Consider the following 27,888-nt stretch of genomic DNA (forward strand, 5'->3'; position numbering starts at 1 on the left):
GTCAATCTTTGGTAATGTTAGGGGAAAGAACGGTACAGGGGACTACACGGAAATATAGAAATTAGAGCCTTAAAATGCAGTTATAGGCCATATTTATTGACATTAGGGTAAGGAATGGAGCTCTGGAAATCTTCCCGATCGTTTTTTTTCTCTCTTTTTGAAAAATAAATGAAAATCAATCGCCTCCCCCTTCCTTTTTTTTTTTTTTTTTGAAATGGCAATTCAAAAAACGCAATTGTAGACAACTTTGAAGATTTTTACAGGAAGGGGTTCTGGAGCTTTCCTCTGGAATTTTTTTTTCAAAATTGAAGTAATAAAAACTTAAGCACAATATTTTGTGATAGTATGAGGAGAGTTTCAGAGACTATTCCACTTAAATTTTTCATAAGTGGTTGTATATAAAACACAGTTTTTGATGATATTGAAGAAAAGCGATTTGGGGACCCTTGCTTGAATATTTTCTGAAAATGAAGTCTTAAAAACGCTATTGTATGACCATATTTAACATAAGGGACAACAATCTTTCGAAATTGAAGCTCTAAAAACGCAATTTTAAATGATTTTCTAATACAATTATAAGTGATGTTGTAAGGTATTCGGAAAAAATCTAGATTTCTTCTCTAAATTGTCATTATAGTACGCTAATTACTTTAAGACAAAGAGTCAAGAAAGGAGCAATCGGTCTAATCTTGTATAATTGAAGATTTCTTCCTTTTCTGTATGTTTATTTTACATAGCCTGAATCGCGTAAGAACATTCAAGCTATGTAAAATAAACAACATACAGGCTGGGTAAAGTTCTCAGAGAATCCTGCTGTAAATATTGAGGTTCAATGCGTTGGTGTTGAGGAAAAACACAGACACACACACTCAGATAATCCTCGACAGCGTATAATCCACACCGCATTAATATTACTATTTTTTAACAGATAATCCGCGGATTATAAGCAAGAAAATACGGTACAATTCATATTTTTTTTAAATATCAAGCATGTACGCACAAAATAAATAAATAAAAAGTTTTAAATTATTGTCTGAAAAAAGTGAGGGGGCCCTTCCACGACCCGCCACTGTGTGATACCTTTCACCCCTTCCCCCCCTCTGCCACAGAACTGCAATCTGAGATAACGAGGGAATGCTCCCCCCCCCCCCCCAACCGGGTTCACAAATTTTTCATTTCCTTTAAAATAGTGGGTAAAATATCAATCTTATTACTTTCCCACCAATTCCTTTTCTGCAACATTTGCAGCACAGCTGTTTTTATTATTTTAAATTTTGTTTTGCCAAAGAGGAATGATTGCAAGAGTTGTAAAGTACAGATAAGACAAATAGCTTTAAATTAAGCATAGGCTTTGGTTAACTACCCCCCCCCTACCCCCCCCCACTCTCCTTTTCCGGAAAAAAAAGAAGCAGCAGTATAGGTTTTTCTCTTTCTTTTCTAGAGAACATTTCTTAGAGTCTACAAAGTTTATTTTATTCTAAAATATAGGAATATCATGATGAAAAATTTCATTTTTAAGTTAAATTTTATTTGTATGCACAAGTAGAGAATAAAATAATGAAAATTTTAGGAGTTTTAGGACAAAACTCGAAATTTTAGGACAACTCCTAGCCCTGTACGTGTAGAGTAGGGTGTAAAAAAAATCTCGATTTTTAAATTTTAAATCCATCTTTGCCCTGGGCTGCAACTTCTGGAGGGGGGGGGGTAGCAAATTCACTCAATTAGTCTTCTTATTTTGTTGAAACACAATAGAAAAACTTGAAAGGATATGGGTGGCAGTTTCAGGATATGTCTTGGCTTGGAAAAATCAAAGATTTGACATTGAACAGGTGATATACTTTTATACTTGTTCAAACTAAATCCTTTTGAGTTTCTAAGTAACAAGCTATTTTGTATGAATACTGCTGAAATATGAAAATTAAATCCACAACCAATGCTGCTAAACAAATAGGATGGTGTAAAAATTGGTTATTGCCTTGTCTTTATGAGGTTTGCTGGTCTTTTCAACAATAAAACAAGCAGCAGAAAAATAAAACGTTAAGAAAATGTTTCAAAAATAAAAGGAAATTACAACAAAAATGATCCAAATTACAAGTATTCCACCACATAATTAAGAAAAATTACTAATATTACTTGAGATAAATAAGGAGTGTCCCTAAAGTCATTGTGCACTTTTGACGGGTCACGGGAAAAGCAAAAAACAAGATAGAAATGTGAAATCTTCACCAAATATTAGGAATACCCTCAAAGTTTGATTCAACACCATGAACTGTGCAGGAACAAATCAGCCCTTAGCAGGGGTGCGCACAGAAATTTTGGGGCCCCTCCATAATGTTTACCCCTATATTTCACGCCTAGTTTTTTAAGTATTGGGCCCCCTTCATGCCCAGGCCAACAGGTCCTACTGTGCATGCCCCTGGCCCTTAGCCAGTCAAAATGTGAACAATACAGAGGAAAGTTGTTCTGTGGCTTGCGAAATTCTAATCCCTGACCAAAGTACAATGCCAATATCATCGCATTTACAATGATGCTACACTGTATAGGAATAACATTAATCAGTGCAAACTGCATGTATCAGGGTAAGCCGCTGATACATGCAGTTTGGGGGGCAAAACCCAGGCCTCAAATGCCATCGGTAAGTGACAAGTCTGTAGAAGCTATACGGGATAGCTACCTAAGCAGCCTAACAAATCTGCACGCGTGTACTTGAAAATTACACCTAAGCAAGACTACAATTCATAAGGTGTTAAAGAAACGTCTATCTTTCTCGGATTCACTCTGTTACACCAAATGTTCTTAACTGTGTGACGGAAAAATTTAAATATGTTTTAGATGTGTGTAGAACAACAAATGGCGGCTACACCAAACTGCACAGAATATGTTTTGAAACTTGGAGAGCATTTCTTTCATTTGGTGAAGATTTTACATTTCTGACTTGTTTTGTTGTTTTATTGTGACGGGTCAAAAGTGCATCATGCCTTTACAAACACACTGTATATTAAAACAGTCAAAAAAGTACTTGCAGTTGTCTGAATCAAACTAGGTAAAAAGCAGACACATAGTCTTCATTTTTTTAAAGAAAATCAAGTCTGTAGTTTGCATTCCATGATTTTCTCCTAAATAAATATTAGAAAATTTCAATGTCGATGTTTTTCGTTTACAAAAAGTTATTATGCATTTTAAATATTCATTAAATTTTAACTTCCCACATGAGTGACTTTGTATGTCTACATTCGAAGGTGTTTTGTCTTTGTAAGTACTAGATGTAACTGGCGCAGGAAACACTTTTTTTATCTCTCGAAAGTTACAGTGACGGCTAAAAAGTACTTGCAGTCGTCTGAATCAAACTAGATAAAAATCAGTCACCTAGTCTTCAATTTTTTTTAAGAAAATCCAGTCTGTAGTTTGTATTCCATTATTTTCTCCTTAACAAGTATTAGAAAATTTCAATTCCTTGTTTTGAATTGAAAATTTTACTTTCTGTGCAATTTTCGTATATATTTTTTTTTTCCATTCTTTTCTTTTTTGTTTTTTAAGTTTTTCTTTTTTACTTTCCACTTTATTGTGACATAATTTTTTCATAATATGCACTATCAAAAAATATAGAAGCGAAAATTAAAAATCTTTTTTACATAAATGTCCAGGAAATTTTTTATGCAAAATAAAAATGACACAAAGAGTTAAATATTTTAACTGCACTGATAATTAAACTATATAATACAACAACAAATTACATAATATACATCTATTCATTTTCATTTTGTTACAACATAAGTAAATGCCTAATATGGAATTTGATTCTGATAATATTGAATCATATCGTAGGTTCTTGTACGGAAATTGAGGCAAGAGTCTCGAATTATTTTCAACATATAGGCTGCTGCTTCTTTTTCACTAGAGTTTGGTGCAAATCGAGATCGAAGAAGTTTTACAGTTTGGCCTCTAAAGCAAGGTAATCCAGTGTCCAACATCAGTGTTACAAGTGAAACAATCGCTTCGCTGTAGGGTCTAGAACAGTAATAAGGAAACATTCGCTTTACATAAATAAACAATTGAAATATATTTGATTATCTATTCTATTAGGAAGGGAAAATAAACTTTTCCCTTACTGTGCTAATCAAAATTGCAATTTTTCTTTTTTTTTTCTGGAAAATTAAATAGGCAAAAATATAAAAAAGAACAGTTTGCTAATCTTGATAAGAATGGGGTTGTTTCCTTCAGTCAAAAATACTACTTTTAGTCACTGAAATTGATAGAATAAGTAAAAAAAATAACATAGACCGAGAAAATATTTTTTATTTTTCCAACAGTTTATTTTTAATTAATTTTTTTAAATTGTCCGATTTTTGAAACAAGGCGTGGTTTTCGTGACATCACAAATGATGCATTTTGGCGCATCTTTCTACCACGGTTCCACGTTATGATAATCAACAAGCAAATTAAAATTGTGCTCTACGCTTGCTATCAACCATATCGTTGCCAATACACGTGAGTAAAGATGCAAATTAAATATTTTGAACCGTGAATGGCAACACTGAGTGGCATTTCATCATTTGTGATATCTTCGAGCAGAAACATAAACAATAAAAGTGTACCGATTTAAGTAATTTTTTAGAAATATTAAACTTAAAAAAATTATTTAAAAAATGGTCATATCCCATGGTTTTAAACATGCTCTTCCAGAAAAAAATACTTTTAAAATTTCTGAAACAACCCCATTGTATTCATTGACATTCATAGTTAATGGTGAGGTTTTGAAATTTTTTGGTGAAAGTTTTTGCAGATTTAAGACATTTGGGCACTTTTTATGTTTATCATTTTAAAAATTTCAGGTGGGGTGGGAGGGAGGGGATAAAGAGTGTATACTCGATGTAAATTTTATCAGAAAACAACAAAAGCCATGCCCACTTATATGTAACAACATTTGTTTTTCAAATTCAGGGGGGAGGTTAACTGATCCCCCAACTCCCATCCTGGACCTCCCCAAATGACAGGCACTCATTGATAACTAACTTTTACCTTTCATAAAATCTATTAAAGTTTGCAAATTGAATGTCATTGTATAAAATATTTTTTTTAAATTATTCATACTTTTTCTGAAACATACCTGACTGCTAAATAAGCTTGCACACATAGTTCCATAAACCATCTAAAATGCTGTGATTCCATTTTACCACCCATTATCATCACCATCTCATCTGTTAATTTGATATCTGGTTCAAATCCTAAGTTACCACCTGGAGAACTTTCAAACATAAATCCAAAATCTACAAAGAAACACATCAATAGTAAAACAATTATCCATCCAAAACATTGATATTGTGTATTAAAACTAGCTTATTTAAAAAATGCTAATAATGTTCAAGCATCAGTTAAACAGTATCCTATTATACTTTTTTCAGAAATATTTTCTTTGAACTTTAATGCTTGTCACTAATATTGTTAGTATTATCAAATGGATGAGGATTGGTATTCTATAAAGCTTGATGATAATGATCATAATATCCTATCATTTTTGCATCTCTACATAGTATAAAATGAAGTCTATAAAAAGCATCTGTTTGTTTAAAAGCGCAAAACTCGAGAACTACCCGGCCGATTTTGCTGAACTTTTCACAGTATCTTTCTTTTAGCGCCGGAAAGGTTAGCGGATTGGTTCGAAAAAAATTCTGGTTCGAAAATGGCCACTAGGCTGATGTGGTTTGTACTTTTCTGCAACATTAAGAAATATAATAATAATAATAATAATAATAACTCACCTATATGAATGATATGGCCATCTGTGTCCAACATTATGTTGCCATTATGACGATCTTTAATTTGAAGTAAAAATCCAACAACACTATAAGCAGCCATACTTTTGATGAAATTTCTTCTGGCCTATATGGAAATTGAAAGTCAATAACTATAGGTTAAAATAAATCTGGCAAGCAGAAAAATGGTATATTACTTTGTCAGGGTTTTCATTATTACTTAAATATTTGTTTCAGTTTTCAAAGAAAATACATTTATTTGACTTATTTAATACTTTATTGCTTTTATTGCTATTCATTAGTTAAAATTGAGTAAACGTATATTTAATAAACAGTTCTATTACATCACTCATCAAAACATTATTTGCATAATTGTTCATAGGTAGCAAAAACCAAAATTGGCTGCAGATAAGTTTTGAATTGAGGAAAAAGGATTTAATGCAAACTTATAAAAACTAACACAAATATAAATAAACTCTTACATAAGAATAAGTATTCTGAAGCTGAGAATTCTAATGCTAAAAAAGAATAGAAATCAAAATCAAAATATTAATTTAATCACTAGTAATTTATTCATATTTTAAGTAAATTGCGTTTCTTTTCAATTTTTTAACATTAAGTTTTGATTTGTAATTGTATAAAAGTATTATTCTGCTGATAAATTTTGGATTAAAATTTTATTTTACTGAAATAAAAGCAATCATTTCTTTCAAGCATAAAAAAATGTAGTTAAAGCATATAATTTTAGCCTGTGATTTGCACTGAATGGACGTTGCAGTGAGAGGGGCTTGAAAAAAAGCATGAAATTATATTCAATAGCTTTTTTCCTTAGTTGGTAAGTTTCCTCGGGTTTGTCAACACTTATGTTTTACGTTCCACCAAATCTGATGCATTGCAAAGGCGTCCAGATATGAGTACAATAAAGGTATTTAACATTTACTATCTATTTGGTTTTTACTTCTCAAGATCAGAAGAGTATTACAATTGGACACAGCAATCAAATCTACATGATTTTCTAATACAACTTTCAATGAAATCCACTAGCATGCATTCTGATATTAATCATAAGCATGACTAAAGAATGAAATACCTCTTGATATGGTTTTGAAAGTTCATCACCATATTTTTTCAAAAAGTATTCATATAATCCTATGTCTGTCTGCCGTCCTAGCTGGTCACGAGATTTAGCATTAGGAACACATTCAATTACTCCACACTAAGAAAAAAAGAAAAAGTTGATGTATAAGCAATATTTTTGGTCACTTGTAGAATGTTGAAAACATAATTGTTACATTTTGTAAAGTTGCTAACTTAATGCATTATAAATCAGGCAAAAAAATATACTATGATACTCATTTCCATGCCTAAGCTGAAACATAGATATGAGCACAAGACAATATTTTCCTTTTTTTTTCTTTTAAATGTATAACTTTTGCATTAAAAATAAATAAAAAGATAACTATTTTTTTTTTCAATATTAAATAAGGAAGTTGTCGAACCTCCATATATTGAACTTCCCCAAATTGAAATTTTCTATCTATAAAACTTTTAACAAATCTCCATATTCATTACATAGAAAAACTGTTTTTACAAAAATGTTTTCGAATGTCCGAAATATTTTCAATACATATTGAGAGATTTTATACCACTTTAAATAGTTTGCCTTACGAAAACTTAAGATCAGGAGAAAGAGGAAGTTCAGTGAGGGTCTCTATGAATCTCACAAGTCAGCAGGGGAAAAATTTTCCCAACTCGTTTTCAAATGTTAGTTCCAACCTATCCTGTAAAATCAATTTCTAGCTAAGCCTTTTTCTGATGGATGCTGCTTAGATTCAGAGAAACAATCCCGGACTTCAGTCTGCAGAAAATGTTCCTGGAAAAGTTTTTAATGGGTTGAATAAATGTGAGCATTTCCATGATGGACTTTAAGCAAAACTGGCTGTTCATAAAGATATTTGTAGTTTTTTTTTTATCTTCTAAAAAAGAATGCAGCTGTAATCATTGTAACTGCTGTCTGAATTATTTCTTTTTCAATGTTTTTTTTTTGGTATGTGTGTCTACTGAATATTTTTTCTTATTTATTTATTGTTTTTAATGATTAATGCTCATATGATAGGATTCAAAGATAAATTAGAAATAGAGAGCTGTATGGAAAAATTAGCTTCAATTTCAATGTTTTAGAAGTAATTATGTAAAAATGCAATCGAATATATCAAAATTGCTAATGTTTTCTTCCAGTAATTTGCTGTTTTGATACATGGAGGTTCATCTGACTACATATATGTCACATCAAAACAAGAAAATACATCTCAGGAACTTCATTAGGTATGTTAACAACGCATAGAAAAGCAACAAATTAACTTACACCAGGTGCTGTGGCTACGACTCTATATGGAAATAAAAATAGATCCAAACCAACTTTCTTGAATATGTTTTGAAAGAGTGCTATTACTTGCAGAGCTAGCATATCCTAAACAGAAAAAAAGAAAGTATACCAGACAATTACCTAAATAATACTATTACCAGTAGCATACATAGATTTTAGTGTCCCTCCACCACCCCCCCCCCCCCCCATAAGAAATTCTTTTTTAAATTTTAACTTAGTGTTATTTTTCTAGAGCTTGCGTCTTCATACCTCTTTTGCACCCTCCCGTTGCGGGGTTGCTATGTACGCAACTGACCATTACACAAACATTTCAATATACAACGTGAAAACAAAAAATTAAGGTTTCATGGAAGCAATAAATAAATAATAAATGCTTTACTTGTCTCACATCATCTCCAACTTTAAAGATAGCAGCTTGCCAATATTCCTTTTCAACGTTTTCCACTACAGCTTTCTCATTGGATTCTTTTGCAATATTTAAGACTTTATTCTCCATTTCATGAATTCCACAGTGTTGAGCTTTGAATCTTGCTAAAAAGGGAGCTTTTGCAGCACTGTAAATATATAAGTCAATTAAATGCAAGAACTTATGAACTCAAAAGACTGGGGAGATAGGGGAAGGTTTATAAATGCATATATCTATACATACAGTGACAGGTTTGGAAGCCGTCATAATACATATACATATATTTAAAGCCTGGCTGTCAGAAAATAGCACTTGGCCACGATTTATTTCAAACATATTCATTTTAATGAAGGTACAATATGCAGAGGAAATGATCATACATGTTCATGTTTTAAGTTGTGTTACTATGGCACAGCGCAAGCAAATTGATCAGGTTGAAAATAATTTTAAAATGTGAATTCATTAACACATGAATTCACATTTACAGTAGAATCAGTTTAAAAAATACTCTATTTTGCCCTGCAACCAATTTGTTGACAAATTTTTGAATGTCTTTCCTCTTCTCATCATAATCCAAAGGTTTTTAATGTTAATTAGTATTCACAATAGAAAGGTATATGATTGTTCTTGCAAATGCAGCTACTATGTAAACCATGAAGCTAGCAAAAGTGCATGATAATGTACTTTCTTTTGGTGTGTGTTCCCAAGGTGTGTGTTATAATGGTCTTCTACTGTATTACTTTACAAATGTTGCCACTCTTTTTAAAATCCTTGACAATGACCTCAGAATTTTTGGTAACTAGGAACAAAACTAGATTAAGACTACAATAAGAAGACTGTAGATGTTGTTTACATTGATTTTCAAAAAGCTTTCGATAAGGTACCGCATGTTGCTCTACTTAGCAAATTAGCTGATATAGGAATAGGAGGGAAAACTTTCATTTGGGTAAAAAACTGGCTGACTGGAAGGAAACAAAGGGTAGTTGTAAGGGGAAATTACTCTAATTGGAGCGAGGTTTTAAGCGGGGTTCCTCAAGGATCAGTGTTAGGGCCTGTTTTGTTCATTGTTTTTATGAACGATATTCACAAAAATATTTCTGGGAACATGAATTGTTTTGCTGATGATGTCAAAGTTATGGGGACTGTAGAAAATGAAAAACAAGCAAATCAGCTGCAAGAGGATCTAGATCATATTACGGAGTGGGCTGATAAATGGGGTATGGCTGTTAATGTTGGGAAATGTCAAGTGCTACATTTAGGGCATGGAAATAAGTGTACAAGTTATTATTTGCAAGGTTCAGTCATTAGTCAGGCAGACAAAGTTACTGATCTGGGGGTCTTAATAAGTCAGGATTTAAAGTTTAGCCAACAGTGCAGCATTGCTAGTAACAAGGCCAATAAGATGCTTGGGTTTATCAATAGATCTATTTCAAACAAATCTAAAGAAGTTCTTCTGCCCTTATATAGAAGTTTGGTAAGACCTCATTTGGAGTATGCTGTTCAGTTTTGGTCTGCTTATCTTAAGAAAGACATTAATGTATTGGAAAGGGTTCAAAGGCGAGCTACAAGGCTAATAAATGGACTTTCTCACTTAGACTATGATTCCAGGCTTAGAAGGTGTAAAAATGTACAGTCTTGAGCAAAGAAGAGATCGAGGGGACGTGATTCAGTTGTTTAAATTTATTAAAATGAAAGATGTTACGGGGCTGAAGTTTAGCACTGAAAACAGGACAAAGGGTCATTGTTTTAAGCTACAGTCGACGCTCGATATAACGACCATCTCCGTCCCAGAGGAAAAGGTCTTTATAATGAGTGGTCGTTATAAGAGGTAGAAATTAAAATACATATATAAATGCATCATGCATGTAACGTTGCTCCAATAAAGTTGGCACTTTTTCAAAGATTCCAGTTAAATGCCTTAAGTATTTTTATCATAGAGATTTTTAAAAAAATAATGGGTGAAAAATATTATGACAGATTTTAAAGTAGAAAATATGGGAAAAAAACTGATTACATACATAACTAGTATGTTGTGGCCATCACGAAACTTTCTTCTATATTTTTCCTTTTTCTGATCCCTCCCCATGCTTGACGAGGAAGCAATATTCCTAACAAAAACAAAATTACGCATGCAAAAACTTGACGACCATCCCAATGTCTGAATTATTGTAAAAACAAAACAAAGAGCGAAAATTGAAAGTTACTTTAAAAGCCTTACTTGAATTAATTACAAATATTTTATTTATTAACAAACATAAGATGGCAACAGTTAAAAATTTTAAAGCATTGAGATAATATTTCCGATCATTTCCATACAATTAAAATCACGAGAAATACGCAGACGACAATCTATTACGATTTATCTTTCTTATTGTTGCATTAATAAAACTATTTTTATTCGCAAAAAAAAAAAAAAAAAATCAACACCTCTTGGAGCGATTGGAGTCAAAATTGAACCAAAGCCTGTTTACGTATGGATTCACATATATTCCAAATTTCAACCAGAACGTAGCATTACTTCTTGAGATAGGGCACTCACAATGGAAAAAAAGAACGGGCGATTGCGCTACCCCCCCTTTTTAGCTGTTGACACCAAAATAAAATCAACTCTTATACCCACTAAGGACTACTTGCCGATAAATTTTTCTTTCATTCTGTTCATTATTTCTTGAGATGCAGCAGTCACAATTGACGACAAAAAACGTTCTATAGCTCAACCCCCGTTTGAGTTATTGACACCAAAATTGAATCAGCATCTGTTCCTGTTAATGGCAACATATGGACCAAATTTTGTTTGATTCCGCCAATTACTTCCTGAGGAATAGCAAGCACGCGTAACTCAAAAAACGTCCCATTGCTCCACCCCCCTTGGAGGAATTCGCGCCAAAAACCAATGGGCACAAGTTCACATAGGGGCACATATGTGTACCAAATTTCGTTCGATTTCATGCGGTAGTTTTTGCTGTAGAGCGGCCACAAAAAACTGGTCACACACAGACGTGACACACATACATACACACCAGGCTTGAAGTAATCGCCGATTACGTAATCGTAATCTGCGTAATCGATTACATTTTTGGGTAATTGTAATCATAATCATAATCTGTCAATGGGACACTCGTAATCTTGTAATCGTAATTTTAATCAAGTGTTTCTTGCATAATCGTAATTGTAATCTAAGTTTAGATAATCGTAATTTTGTTTCATAATCGTGTAATCCCGACTTGCTGAAAGTGAAAACTTTCAAGTTGCGTCTCTACAAGGCTATGCAGACGATGGGATCTGGACTGAGGAAAAGATAAGACTTCAATAGAAAAGTACAAAGGACTAGACAGCAAGGCCTTTAGGCCCTGCTGTTAAGTGCTTGTTAGCGAAGGGTCATAAACAAGCCGCATCTTAAGTAGTTTGTGGATTTTGTACCCTGTAGGTGTCATTGACAGGAACGCGTCCCCAAGTTGGATTGGTCATCAATTTTCCTTTTCATCTGTGAATGACAAACAAACAAGCGGAGCTACCGCCTCGGAAAGAGAACAATATCAACAGTGCTGTACGAACACGTTTTCGTTTCGAGAAAGTTCTAAAAAACAGTTATATGCCTTTGGTGTTTTTTTTTTTTTTTTTTTTTTTGTTTTACTTTCATTAGCGGAAGAGGAGGAATTTTGTCAAAAGGAGAGCGAATTTGGATTTGCACTTCAGTGCTCATTGACGCGCACTATCTTAGCGGTTCTTTTATTTTCGTGATGACATCACTCTGGTAAATGATTTTTCAAAATATTTTCACATCTAATTTAATCTTAAATTTATGCTTTATATTTTAATGCTGATAATTTTTAATAGGTACATAAGAGAAAAAAGTTTGCATTTAAAGATTTTAAAAACATTTGTTTTAACGTGTATGAATTATTTTTAAATGTTAATTATCGTTTTGTGCTTAGAATATTGTCAATATAAGCCTTTTGCATTTCAGTTTGTTTTACATTCATGTTTTTTGAGGAAATAAAAGCACTTCAGTGTTCTTTAAAAACTGAGATACAAAAATATTATTATAAAATGCTTATGCATGTGGGGAAAAAAATAATGCCTGGAAATCATAGCAAAACTTATTATACTCATTTTTACTTTTTAAAGTGCCAATTTTATTGCTTTAAGAGTGTTCAAGTACCATCTTGAGGACCTCCTGACCAAAAATTTGCAATACTCGAATACAACAAAGCTGTTGTTAGCACTGGAATCCGGACAAAACGTCCAAATCCAAAACGTCCACGGACATAACATCCATGACCAAAACGTCCAACGAACGAAACATCCGAGGGACAGAACGTGGAGCGGACATAATGTCCAACGGACATAACGTCCAACAGACACAGGGTCCAAGGACAGAACGTCCACATTTTTGGACAGCTAGGACATAACGTCCAGTTTTCTGAGCAGGCTAGACAAAATGTCTGGATTTAAAAGTTTTTCCTTTGTCTCATCTAATTTTGTTAAATTCTTTGTGTAATATGTCTTTTTAATAAGGATTGAGTCTGTATAGACCCCCCTCCCTCCTTCTCCCCACACACACTGACAAGGCACTGGGATCCGGACTTTGGGATCATTAACTTCTAGAATGAGTCACTATGAAGAATCGGAAGTATTTCAAGTAGCTTCAATTTTGACATAAGGTTCAAATGCAACTGGTACGATTCATGCACAAAAAAAAATAAAATAAATTATCAAGGAAGAAATAAAGTCTAACAAAGACTGTCATAACATTTGCATTGAATCAGAAACCAAGGACACATAAGATGTGTCACCAAAACAGCCTGCAAAAAAAGGGAAATTGTTCGCATTTTTAGAAAAACCAACCAGCACTTACAAAAATAATAATTCCTTAATAGAGGAGAAAATCGAAAGCGAAATAAATACATATGAAACTAGCGCACCAAATGGGCATAATATTGATCCCTTAGAATACTAGGGATCCAATATTCATGTATACCCATTAACTATGACATTGTTGCCGCAAAATAATAATGAGAATAATATAGTATATGTGTGCATGTATTTTCCTCTCACGAGTCTGTAATCGTAATCAAAATCGTAATTTGCACATCGTAATTGTAATCTATTACATTTTTGACATAATCTAATCCTTGCTGTAATCGTAATTACGTTTTGGCAGAGGATTATAATCGTAATCGTAATTGTAATCTCCTATTTTTCGAGCTGGTAATCATAATCGTAATCGATTACATTTTCTCGTAATCAACTCCAAGCCTGATACACACACACATACACACACACAGACAGACAGACATTTTCCAAAAATAGTCGAAATGGACTCAGCACACCTCAAAACGTTCGAATCCGTCAAAATTCGAAATTCGAAAATTTGCACGAATCCAATACTTTCTTCTATATATTAGATATAGAAGAAAGTAAAAATCATTTACTTAAAAATCATACTTAAAAATCATTTACTTAAAAATCATTCTTAAAAATCATTTATTTTCTGAAGATAAAATCAAAAGCACTTGTTTGCCTTTTTAGCGCACGTGATTTTTGCAAAACACGAGTTTCCTTTGTAGGTATAGATGATAAGTAGTGTTTTTTTTTTCTTTTTTTGCCTTTGAAAGAACATTTAAAAGTCCCTTAAATATTCGAAACTTTTCACACTAGAAACTTTGGTCTCAATTTCTTCATCTGATCATGATACATCAATTTATTTTTGTGCACAGTATCGAGAAATAATTCATCTTCTGACAGATGCTCGACACATTCTAAATCAGAATCGATGTTAGCATAATTGTTTAAGTTTAACGCTTCATCCAGTTTATTTTCTTAAACACACTTTACAGCATTTCATCTTCTTCATCGAAATTTTCATCTTGGATTGCCTGACTTCAGCAAGTTGCTTTTGCACTTCAGCAGTAGATTCCATTTCCTTTTGCTTTTCAAAATCAACAGGATGAAAGTAATTCTTGATGGTCTTTTCTGAGACTTCATTCCATGCTGCTTCAGAGAGATGCAAAACTGTAAAGATCTTAAAAACCACGTGTTCAAACACAAAACTAACATAAAATGTGTCAACCCCATTTCCTTCGGAATCCGGGAATTTCACTTTATTCCCCCTTTATTTTTTCTGTGCTGTTTTGAGTAATAATCCCCCTCCACTCCCACCCCTCTCAAAATTGGATTGAACACTAAAGACTACATGCAGCTGTCCGTAAACAATAATCAAGGTCATTTCAAGTTACAAATTTGCTTTATTGGAAAAAACACCGGAAATAGTGTCCGCTGAATTCGGTCGTTGTATTGGATTAGAAGATACAGAACGGTCGTTATACCGAAAGCAAATTAACATTAAGTTCATAGGGACAAATTTTGGGCTTTTACCACTGGTCGTTATAATGAAATGGTCTTTATAATGTGTGGTCGTTATAATGAGCGTCTCAGGCTAACTAAATTTAAATCTCAGGCTAACATGGATATTAGGAAAAATTATTATTATAGCAGGGTAGTGGAACCTTGGAACAGCTTACCGGAAGAGGTGGTAATGAGCAAAGAAGTAGATAGTTTTAAGAGGGCCATTGATCTTCACTGGGGATTGTAAATTGACTAGGACCAGTCTAGCTGGGCCCAGAGCCTGTTGCTGATCGCCACTTTTGTATTTGTATTTGTTATAATGGCAATACAGCATTGGCAAAAGCAGAAACTTTCAACTTGTTTGTTCAGATTGGTGAATTTGATATACTTTAAATCTCTTGTTTTTATTTTGAACCACTTTTAAAATGACAAACAAAATACTTTATTGAATAAATTATCAGTATTTAATTCTGTTTCTGAAATAATTTTTCAAAAGAATAAAACAATCAATACTTACAATATAGTTTACAGCAATCCAAACCACATAATGCAAATGACTATGGATACAGTACAATAAAATATGTTTCTACATTTATGTTATAAATAAAACATATTTAATTTTATTTCTATTTATATACACTGGTAGACAGTTGCTAAAGATGGATCACAATGGACTATGTAACGCGTAAAAAAGTATGTGTAATTCAATGTCAAGTGAAATGAACTAACGCCAGAATATTAGAATATTAAAATGACGATAATTTATAATGCTCTGAAATCCAGAAGGTGTTGAAAAGTGTCCCAAGGACAAAACGGTCATTTTGTGCTGAATGCGTGAAAGTGAAAAAAATTTAATTACCGTCCCCGGGCGTATCCACGAAAACTGTCAATATGGGATATGGCCACCATGGAGAGTGATACAAGCTTCCACACGTCGTTTGCTGCTTTGCACAACAATATCCAGCGGCTGTTGGGGTAGTTTCTCCATTTCCTCTGCCAGTCACGGATGAGGGTGCCCTTGTTTATTGAAGGGCGTTGTGGGCCAGCAAGACAAACATTTTCAATGGGAATCAGGTCTAGAGAATGAGCTGGCCATCCGATGGGTTGAGTACTCTAGCTCTCTATGCACTCATGGACAGAGACTGTGCGCTGTCAGGTTGGGTTGTCATCCATGAAAACAAATTTATCACCCACAGCACCATGGAACATGTAAACATGAGGTAGCAGAACAACATCAATGCATCGTTGGCCTGCCAGTCCTTTTTTGTAGCACATGAGCAACGTACGGCCATTGATCATGATCCGAGTCCACACTATGACACCACTAGTAGGATATTTGTCCTTTTTTTATGTTTTCTGGCCTTTATTCAGTACCACTCTCAGGCCAGATCAGTTGTCGTCCACAATCAGATGACAGACAGAACCTGCTGTTATCTGAGAATAGTACACAAGCCCAGTCGACTTCTCCCCAAATGTAATGCTGATGATATCATTACAAACGGGGAAAACGCAGACTTGTAGACAATGGGATGTACAAATAAAGCTATCAGGCCTACAGCCCTATTGCATGCATACGTCTGGCTATGGTTTTTTGGGATATTTGTTTGCTAGTAGCAGCAGGAAACTGTTTTGCTACCTCAATAGCTATGTTGCGCGGGTTCCTTTTTGTTTCTAGCACTATATACTGAACTTCTGCTGGTGTCGTACTGCGTACATGACCTCCCCCGTGACATTTGCTACACATTCCATTTATTTGAAATGATTTCCAAACCTTCAAAACAACCCTACAGCTAATGTCAAACTCCCGGGTAACATCAGTTATTTTTTGCCTTTCTTCAATCTTGCCAACAACACGGCTACCTGAAAATCATCTAAGTGATGCATAGCTGCCAACCTCAAGATAAAAAAAATAGGAGCACTTAAGGGAAAAAATAGGAGCAATGAGGGTTAAAATAGGAGCACCAAATCGTGGCCTGTGCTAAACCTTCCTTCTGTACCATAAGCTTCTATAAGTTCTAAGCACCATTACAATGCGTTTCTGAATTTTCATGTTAGATTTTCAACAAGACTACAACCAAGTATAAGATAAAAATATTTTACATTAAAAAAGCATCATTACGTAAGTACATATTGAAAATTAAAAAAAAAAAAAAAACATGATTACTGTTTGATTTAATAAAACTGCAACCCTTTTTAAAAATATTCCTTTATACATATCCTACATGTATTGAAAATGCATTGCATAAGAACATATTGAAGATTTAAAAAATAAAAAAAATAAAAAAAAAACACGATTACTTCTTATACTTGAAAGTAAAGCAACTTCATAGTAAAGGTCAAGACTTGGAAATCTTCTAAGTGGCCAGTGGCCACTAGACTCCAAAAACTTAGTGGCCACAACTGTCACCAAGTTTTGAAACACAAACTGGAGGGGAGATGGGGCAGTTTTTACAACTTTCATGAAAAAAATAGATGAATAGGACTTCACACATTTTAAAATAGAGTCATTCAATACTTTTTTTGTACATGGAAAATTCAAGTTAAAATAGATTTCTGATTTATTAAAAAAAATAAATAAATAAATGAGAAGTCAGCAGGAACCTTCATTTTAGATGAAATGGTTTCAGCTTATAACAAAGCCTCCGAGGCAATAAGGATCAAATACAGATAAAATTTCTCTTTCAAAAAAATAATTAAAAAAAACATAACTTTTTGCCATTTGTTATTTTTAATAGTTTGCATTGAGACAAACAACCAATTCTGTTTTCGGAAACTTAGGCTATTAATAGTCTTGTCTACTTCCATGTTGCAAATGACCAAACATGGCAACAATGCAAAAAATTTAAGATGATAGATTTTTGAATTTGTTGCAATAAAAGCAATTATAAATAATTAATAATCCTTAAAAAATCTAAAATTTAGATGAAATAGACAGTTTTTAGCACATTAGCATCCAAACCAATCAGGATAACATAATATTTTGAAGAAATTTTTTTTTCATTTTTCAAGAAAAAAATTAAGAATTTTCCGAAAAAAAAAGCCCATTTCACATTATTTTCAATAGTTTGCATTGCAATAAACATCTAATTCCGATTTTGAAAACTTGGCGTCTTTAAGAGTTTTGTGTACTTAAATCTCGCAAATGACCAAATATGGCGACTAAATCAAAAATTCAGATATAAAATTTTGAATTTGTTGCATGAAAATAATTTGAAAATAAAAATCCCCATGAAACTACAATTTAATTGAGAATCTTTAGCACATTCGTGTCCAAAGCAATAGGGATAAGATGAAATTTTAAATAGTATACTTGTTTCCATTTCTCAATAAAATTACTTGAAATAACCAAAAAAAAAAAACATTTTGCTGATTTTCATTAGTTTGCAGTTAAAAGAAATCCCCAATTCTGCTTTGTCTTTGAAAACGAAAGCACTTAAGCATCGTCTACTTCCATCTTCTGAATGACCAAACATGGCGGCTACGTTTTGCACGTAGCTGAAATGCTCAATGAAAAAACGATGTTCTCCGATCGATTAGCGCTCCCACTCAGTGTTTATCTTGACACTAATGCTTCCAGGGCATTAAATTGCCTCCTCTTTTGTTGAGTTTGTGCACAATTCCTACCTTCCAGGATAGGGAAATTTCTTCTTTTTCCTCAGAAATCGAAAAGTGTACAAGCAAAGTCAAAAAACGGAGTTTTTTTGGAATAAATCGGATTTTCGGAGTACGAAATAAAAATCGGAGAAACTCCGGGAAAAACGGAGCACTTGGCAGCTATGGTGATGTCTGGAGATCATACTGAAAAATTCAAGTTTGTCAATTGATTCTTTCCCGTCAAACTCTGCCTTTAAACAACAATGGTCGTCACGTGCCAAATTCTTTATATCGCTTATCAGCGCTATCACGTGATGAGCAATGTCGTGAATCTAAAATTTGCATATGCACAACAAACATTTCTATATTTTATTGCCTTCCATTTTGTGGTTGCTAATGCTGCTATAGCCATCTGTCCTTAGCAATTAATTGTCCACCAGTGTATATATTGACTTCACTAAATGTCTTAAAAGTTTACCATCTGATTATTGAAAAATTTAATAAATGTGATTAATATCACAAATTTTCAACAAACGTTCTCAGAAGGATTGAGAACAACTGATATTGAGGATTTATCGCATTAATGCAAACTTACCTCTGCATTGGTGTACCGGATTTATAATCAATGTCCAAAACAACTGCTTCCGGGTTTGATGGAAGGTAGCATCCTGGTTGAACTTTAATTTTACTAAGAGCATCAAGACAAGCTTGCTTCCGCTGAGGTCCTTTAGGATAAGGCCTAAAGATAAACATTAAATTATTGCAAATTATACAACTGTATATGAAAAAATATTAGTTAAATATTTAATAGATATAAACACTGTATAAAATGTTAAATGAATAAAATATTATTAACATTCTTTGGCCATTCTTTCGTAAATGGTAAAAATCATGTCCAACACTTTTGAATTTCAACTATCTTAATTTCAATTATTTCCATCTAATACTCACTTTTTTAATTAATGCCCCACTAATTTGTGTAAAATAAAATATTAGGATTTGAAAATAGTTTTGTTGACCATTCTGTAGAACTGGACAAATAAGCATTTAAAAAAGTAGTTCTAATCATTAAGAAAAGTTACTACTACAGAACAAGCATAAAATGAAATAATGATTAGAAAACTCATTCTGTATTTAATTTCAAGAACAAAAATACTTTGGTCTGTACACAAGTAATTTATAGAGGATTCGATTCAAAAATATTTTTATAGACTGTGAGGTGAAACAGAGTGGATAAATTAAGCTCCCCCCCCCCCCCCCCCAAAAAAAAAAACTCCACATTCATGGACATAATTAGTATTTTTCTGCAAGAATGATTCACATCCATTAAGTAAGATGAAAGAAATATCTTTAAACAATTACCTTATATCTCCAGATATATTAGTAATTTTACTGAAGAAGTCAAATTCTCTTTCATAAAAAAGTTTTGCTGGCCCAGAAAGAGAACCAATAATGTTGCTCATTATGTGCTCTAATGGTTCGTACATCACAGCTGGGGAGAACAGAAAATAATATTAGGTTAGAATCTTTAATCTGTGTTGTTAACAGTTATTTATATCTAAATTTCAATCAAATTCAAACCCCTTCATGCTATATAAAACTAGCAAACATGGTTGTTTTTACCTATGAGTACTCCCTCAAAATATTTGATGAATTCAAGAGATAAAACATTAAATGGATTTTTAGTTGAAATGATGCTTAGCTTGCATACATAATTCAATAAACTAAAAAATGATAACTTAAAAAGACTAAACTGTGCACAAATTAGTTTTCAATAATGTGAAACGAACTTTTTTCGGGTAAAAAAACATTTGCCATAAAATTTGCAAGAAAAAAAAGGAAAACCTTTTTATAAAATTCACTAAATATAAATAATACTGAATTTTTTAAGGCCGTTCCAATAACATAACAACTTTCCATGTTTTAAAACTCCTTTTTGGATTTTAGTTAGCTATTATCAGATTCTATTCGCAACAAGGAATGCAAGAGCCACCTCAGCACCTTTTGCAATTTCTCAGAGAATATCCAGTCTGTTCACAATTTTCCTTCATTTATTGGCAAGCATTTACGGAGTCACCATTTCAATTTCTGTAGTGATTCAATTTCTTAAGCTGCATATACAGATAATTTGTTAGAATAAGGTTTCCAACTCTTGCATGTGGTATGAGATGTCATGTGTTCATCTGTTTGAGACTTTAATTCTAGCAAGTTGCAAATACCGGGAACATGAATTAGCAACTTGAATCCAAATGCTTGTCACCATCTAAAGGAAAATGAGCAGTAGACTGGATATTTCTGAAGAAATAAATGGTACACTGTGAAAATCCACTTAGGCATTTCATATTACAAACAATGCATACCAAAAAAAAAAAAAAAATCTGACAATGGCCAAAGATATGTGTATCCTGTATTTTTAAGGATTAGTTTAAAGCGCATTTTTATGTTTCATCTGAGGGGGAAGCAGAGAATTAGGGTCCTGAGGATCCCCCCTCAGAACCATTGGTTTTAATTCCATTGCCAATCTTAAAGGATTGCTAGGATCCCCCCACCCCCTCCCCAGACGGTAAATTCAGATTGCGCTAGTGGTTTCAAAAATGTGTTTTTCATTTGTCAATTTGCTTTTAATTTTGATTTTGTGATGAACTTCATACCCTGTTTTTCAAATACGATGCTTATCATGCATATTATTAATTTATATCCTTAGTCAGTATTTAATTTTTTTCCCGTTTGAATTTGTTTTCTAGCCTTCAAGCAACAATAAGTAGAAATTACAGCAGTAGTCTGCATTTTTTCAATGTAATCTCCAGAAGAAGAAATATATAGCAGAATATATTTTGCAGTAAGTTACCGCCCTAAGTCATTGCTATGGCAGAAATACATAAAAATAGATTTATTACAGACTTTTTATGTATAGTAGAATATAGAGTAAAATTATGCAGTGAAATTTAGGCAACTGAGTAAGTAGTAGATTCTTGAAAATTCTACAACCACAAATTCATTACTTACGGTCCTGGTGCTGAGATTCCTCATCCAAATACATATTAGTTTTCATGTTCCAAATAACTTGATGAGCTAATAATTGGGACTTCTTACAAGCACTTTTTATAAATTCAGTAACATATCCCATCTAAAGTAAAGTTTAGAAAAAAACTAATCATAATTAAGTATGTGACACAGAGACAAAATCATTAAAAATATCTTTTTGCAAACTTCTAAAATTTTAAGACCAAAATAAAAAAAAATAATAACTCTAATTTGAATTCCGAAACTTTGAATTCAAATTATGTTTTTCGCAATCACGAGTTGCGACAAGACTCTACTGGTTGGAGTTATTGTTTCTAGAAATGGCTCCCCCGCCCAAGCATGTCCCTCCTCCTGGGTGCTTACGTGTATATAGTTGTGTGCGTGTGTGTGTAGGCTTATGTGTGTGCACGTAGGCGTGTGTATGTGTGTAAAGGCGCGCGCCCATAGGCGACTGTGTATGCGCATGCGTGTGTAGGACATGGACGCCACCGCCCAGCAAAAGTGTATTCCGGGAGACAGTGCTCAGGACCAGCCGCGCCGCCGCCGGTGGAGGGTGGTGCTGCAGGCCTGGTCCAAGCTGAAAAAGGAACTGGAACATCAAGGACTGTCAAGTGAGAACAATAAGCAATCGTGATTGCTCAAAAAAATACTGAAAAGAATTAATTTTAGCACAAAATTAATAAGAGGGAAAATACAATAGCAAGATACTTACACTGTCATGTCGAACTGCTTGTACTAATTGTGGAATGTAAAACAAAATCACATCCTACAAGAAAAATGATTAAAAAAAAGCTGTTCAAAAGAACTACAAATAAAGGCTTATGGAAACATTTACAGTGGCTCCCAAAAGTGTTCGTACACCTACGACTTTCAATGAAATTGGCCATTATCCATTGGTTAAAATTAATATTTTGGAATGATTATTTTATTATAAGATCTATGATGTATTTTTAACAAAACTACATGAAATTTTTTAATAAAACATTAAAACATAATTTTTTAAAAATCAAAATCCAAAAAGAGCCGGAAATTTTATCTCACAAAAGTCTTCGTACACTTTGAAAAAAATGTCAAAAAATTAGTAAATAATATAACTTTTTACAAAGTTTTTATTTAGTAGAATATCATGCAGTATCAACAACAGCTTTTAAACGTCTGGGAATAAATTTCATTGTTTTTTCTTTCTTTTTTTTATGCAATTTCTGAGTAAGTGTTCAGCCACTCTTCGAGTCTTACTGTTTCTACTTCACTTTTCGTTTCAATGGTGTATTTTCGTAATCTAACCGCCAGATATCTCCAAATATGTTCCATTAAGATTAAATCTGGCGATTGAGGAGATATTTCTAAGTTTAAGGACAATTTTTGAGGCACGAAACGCAAACGTGTACTTCTTATCGTTATATTGATAATAAACAAAGTTGTTTCCGATTACCAAATTTTGGGCTAATAGTTTAAAATTGTTTTTTAAAATGTTTAAATGAACAGCATGATTCATTATTTCTTCAAAAAATTCTAAATTTCCAAGTCCTGATGCAGTTATGCACCCTCAAACAAGAACACTTTCACCGTCCTGATTAACTGATTCAACTAAGTTCTTAAGATTAAAGTCCTCATTTTTTCTTCTATTGACAGATATACAACAATTTAACCCAAAATATTGAATTTATTTTCATCTATAAGCAAGACATTGTTCTAAAACGTTTTGAGCTTATTTATCATTGATTTTACGACGGATAGCGTAAGCTTACTGTTTTTCGCACGAACAAGAAAATTTCTGAGTGAAAAGGTCCCCTTTAATTTCCAGCTAATTCGAGAACTTGGCGAACAATTTTAAGTGAAAATTAAACAGAAAATGTTTCATTTAATTCTGCAGAAACTTTTTCAGCACTCAAATGTGTATTTTTCATAATTTTTTTAACTGTAAACCTCCGATCACGCTTTGTTAAGTTTGCCAGTTGACCTTTTCTTACCTTGTTTTCGATCCGATTCTTGTCTTTAAATCATTTTATCAAGCACTTCACTATAGAATGGTAAAAATTAACTAATTTAGAGACATTTTAAACCAATTTATGTCTACTGTGATGGGAAAAAATAAAATTTTGAATCGTGTTTGTTGTTTTCAACGCATACCTGCCATTTAAAAATAATAAGCAGAATATTAGGGAATAAATAAACAAAAAATTAAAGGCAAATGACATTACAGTGTCATTACAATGCAAAAATAATAAAAAAACGACATATGATAATTTTAATCATGAGTTTATTCGAAAATATTTCAGTGTACGATGACTTTTGTGGCGTATTTTTTCTCTGTCTCTTCGTTTTTTGACAAATTTCAAAAACAAAATCTGGCAATATTTTGAAAAAAACTGCTGGGTTTCATTCAGAATGGCATAGGAATGATGTGAAAAAAAATTGGACTTCATATTCCAATTCAGTTTTGCGTTATTTTGGTTTTACTATAAAATTTCAAGGTGTACGAACACTTTTGGGAGCCACTGTATGTAAGAAATTATCATTTTACATATTTTAAATGAAATTTCTTAAACCTATCAGTTAAGAATAAAAACTTCAGCATACAGAACTTTTACAAACAAAAAAATAAATTGAAAGTCATGAGAAATATAAATTTCCACTTCATTTCGCTTTATTGACTTTTAGTGTACTATTAGTGGCATAGCAAAGGGAAGGGGAATAGGAGGGTATGACTCCCATAACACATGAAAACTACACGCATACTTTTATATGTATGTGTGAAGGTAGGTATGTTTGAATAAATATATGCATGCAAGTGTTTGTTTGTGAAACCACCACTCCTATTAAAAACTTCTGGATCTGTCACTCATAACAACAGCACTGTTAAGAGTAATGTGAGCTAATTAGAAGGTATAAATCAGGTATTACAGCACTAACAGAAAAGTACTCTTATCTGTTTAATAATCTTTGGATGACAAGTACATAAAGTAATTGACCAAACACTTAATTTTACTGTAATAAAAAAAAGCATGCCTAATTACATTTTTGCATGGATAACAAATGGAAGAAATTTAAGATAAGACCCCCCTTCCCCCAACGCTTTTTTTCTATTACAGTAAAATTAAGTGTTTGGTCAATTACTTTATATACTTGTCATCCAAAGATTATTTTAAACTTTTTAGTTCATTTTGAAACTAAAGTGTGTTTTTTTAGTTTTTTAAACTATTATTTTATTTTTTACTTTTTAGTTCATTTTGCTACAAAAGCATGTTTTTTTAGTTTTTTAAACTATTATTTTTTTATAATGGAATGCATATTAGTATTCTATTGCATTATTTGCATCAGACATTTTGAATGCTTTCCTGTAAATTCATGTGCAAACATTGTTACACTCTGCTTCTCTGATTTGTAATTGTAAGTAATTCTAATAAGCCACTGGCTATTTGTCCAAAGGAAAGTTGGAAACACAAACATACAAGTTAAGATTGTCATCGGGTCTGAGGTTGCATTCCAAATTTTAAAAGAATCTGATCACAAAAAGTGAACGAAAATTGAGTTGCAAGATTATAAATTTAATTTCGGTGTAGACGGGATTAGAACGCACGGCCAATGATTCCCGGAGGTGGACATCAGCAAAGACCCGCGTCTTAGACCTCTCGGCTACGAACGCTCATAAAGTGGTGGAATGTACTAACAGCAATAAGCCACTAGCTCTTAGTCCAAAGGAGAGTTACAAACATACAAGTGAAGCTAATAAAAGCGTGTTAAAAAAAGGAAATACTAAAATGAATTTGAAAAATTGAGACTAGAAGAAACAATTTCCCCAATGTTAATAACATTAGTGTTGTAAGAAATATGTAATTAAAACCTTGCATTGTAGCAAAAAGGGTCTCAAAACAGATGAGGAATGTCAACAATTGATAGTTGGGATTACTTTTTTACTAAAAAATTTTACAAAAATAATCATAATTACTATTATTATACTATCCTCATATAAATAATAGTCAATGATCAAGTAACCCTCAACAATGAAACTCGTGCCAAGGCATGATGATTTGATAATATGTTTTGGTAATGTTTAACATGCAGGGAAAGGCTTTATTGTGACAAGGCTGAACACGATCTGGTAATTTAATTGTTTTACTGGTAAGACAGTCATTTTAGGGGAATGGAGGATCAAAAAAGTGTTTGAAAATTAACGCTATCCACTGGAGTTTAGGGTTAGTTCACTAGAGCTATGAGTTAAAATTTCAAATATCAAAATATTATCAAACAGGCAATTGCTTTGTTGAAACATAGAAGAGTAGAAACAATTTTCACCCGTCATACTTTGACAGGCGACTCTCTAGTTAATAATAATAATAAAGGCTTCGTTCAAAACAAGCTCTAAAATCCAGCAAAAGATGAACTTGTCAGTAAAGCCACAAAGAAGATAATTAAGATCAAAATAATTAAAACTGAGGTAGAAGTTTATCTGCATCTAAAACAAGAAATTTTGATGGGTGAAAAAAGACTGAAAGGGTTTAACTAAGAGTTCATTAGACAAATACAATGAGGAGCAACATGCCACTTCATTTGTAAAATTTTTAATCAACATCTTTTCCTAACAATAATTCTGGAGCAAATATCTCGACAATTACCTGAAGAGAATTATAAAAACTTCAGGCATCTTGCAGATGCACCGATACTTGTTTATTCATAATTTAAAAGACCAAAACAAGCTAATACAGATGAGAAATTTAATTACTTATGTGATATAACTTATATGATGTAGTGCAAAGAATCAAGCACCTGAAACAGCACTGTGCTGGTCATATAACTCAGAAAAAAGAAAGGAAATGAATGCTCTTCAGCTATAGACTAATACTCCTATTGATTTTCTCTTCAGACCATGCCTATATTTAAATTAGTTGATTTTAAAATGGCCAATTTAAAATAAACTAAGGCATTTGACGGTAGGTAATTGGGAATTAAACACAGCAGATTGTGGGACTTGAAAAACTTAGAAAGAATTTATACATCAATCATTAGTTTAATAATAGTTAAAAGTGATTACAAATATATGCACAATTTTAAATGAATTCATTACAATCATTGCTTTCAGTACAAAAACAAATATTTCCTCAGGGAAACAAAATAATTCATCAAACCAAGTCTTAGTTTACACGAACAAAAAAACTACAAATCTTACTGGTGGGAATGAAGACAAAACACGAACAGCATACTGTGCAGTAACTGGGTGACGAGGATACTGACGAGAAAAGTATGCAAGGGCTTTGATTGGGGGAACTATAGCCCATGTCAGTACATGTGTTAGCTGAAAAATGCAGTATAGATAGTGAGTTAAAGTCATGGAAAAAAGCAAACAATATAACAGATCTGTTAATAATAAAATTTTATCCAATGTCAATTAATTTGAAAATGAAGGGAAATATTACACTGATAAAAAAAATGCTTAATTAAGCATTTAGTGCATTTTGAAAAAAAGCATGTTGAAACTTTGAAAGAAAAATAATGGAAAACATATGTATCACAAAATAACAATAAATATTATAAGACTTGGATAGCTGTTTGTCTTTGAATAATACAAAATTGACTAAAATGAACATGCTTATTATGTTTTAAAACTGGAAAGTATATGCTGCATCAGGATTCATGCTAGGGGTGTGGGATTGCATGATTTTAGCAACTTATTCTAAAAAAAACTCAATAAAAATCCTTTTGTATGCTGTTCCAGTCGGCTGTTCCCCATTAGTGGATACATTTTAAATAGACTGCAAAATTTTTCATTTTGGATTTTTCTATTTTTCATATTTATTTTAAGATGACAATCAATGTAAATGAAATGGCTTTTGATAGTTTCAACTGCCATCTTATTATTATCAATGAACAAAAGAGTCAATAAATTTAGCCACAAAGATACAGGAAAAAAAAATTGCATTACAAAATACACCTTTGTTCTAGCAAAGAAATGAAATGTTCTCTTTTAATGCTGCACTAATAAAATAAACTTTGTGCTACATGATATGCAAATATTTTATAAAAATAAATATCTATTAAAATGTTCAAACAATAAACTAAACTGGGGAAAAAAAAACCCTCCCACTTTAATTTTAAAAATCCTACTTAAAATTTTGGTCATGGTGGGAAATTCCACCTTACTTTTTCCCCTAGCATGAACACTGCTGGATTCAAATTTCGTTCAAATACTAGGCTCTTTTCGGGACCCCAGCCTACAGCAGTGGTGTATTCTCTATGAAGGCTTCGCTTCCTCTTTCATGCTTTCGGAGGCAGTAACTTGTAATAATATAGATATCCAACAGTACCTGTAGCAGCCTGGGAGACATTGACATTATGGAGCAGATAGGGTTACAGACTAGGGATACACGGAATATTTGATT

The 27,888-nt window shown here is 32.7% G+C and overlaps 1 protein-coding gene across 1 annotated transcript in view; it reads right to left on the reverse strand.

Moving 5' to 3' along the window:
* Positions 1–3,675: 3,675 nt before the first annotated feature.
* Positions 3,676–27,888, reverse strand: part of LOC129221587 (phosphatidylinositol 4-kinase alpha-like) — a 100,775-nt gene continuing 76,562 nt past the window's right edge. Inside the window, 11 exon segments of the mRNA XM_054856100.1 lie at positions 3,676–4,008; positions 5,108–5,267; positions 5,760–5,880; positions 6,844–6,969; positions 8,119–8,223; positions 8,519–8,693; positions 19,083–19,226; positions 19,850–19,979; positions 21,494–21,614; positions 22,224–22,277; positions 26,679–26,804. Coding sequence (XP_054712075.1) covers positions 3,783–4,008; positions 5,108–5,267; positions 5,760–5,880; positions 6,844–6,969; positions 8,119–8,223; positions 8,519–8,693; positions 19,083–19,226; positions 19,850–19,979; positions 21,494–21,614; positions 22,224–22,277; positions 26,679–26,804 — 1,488 coding nt within the window. The 3' untranslated portion in view covers positions 3,676–3,782.

This window comes from Uloborus diversus, chromosome 4 (assembly GCF_026930045.1).
Source record: "Uloborus diversus isolate 005 chromosome 4, Udiv.v.3.1, whole genome shotgun sequence".
NCBI classification, from domain to species: Eukaryota; Metazoa; Arthropoda; class Arachnida; order Araneae; family Uloboridae; genus Uloborus; species Uloborus diversus.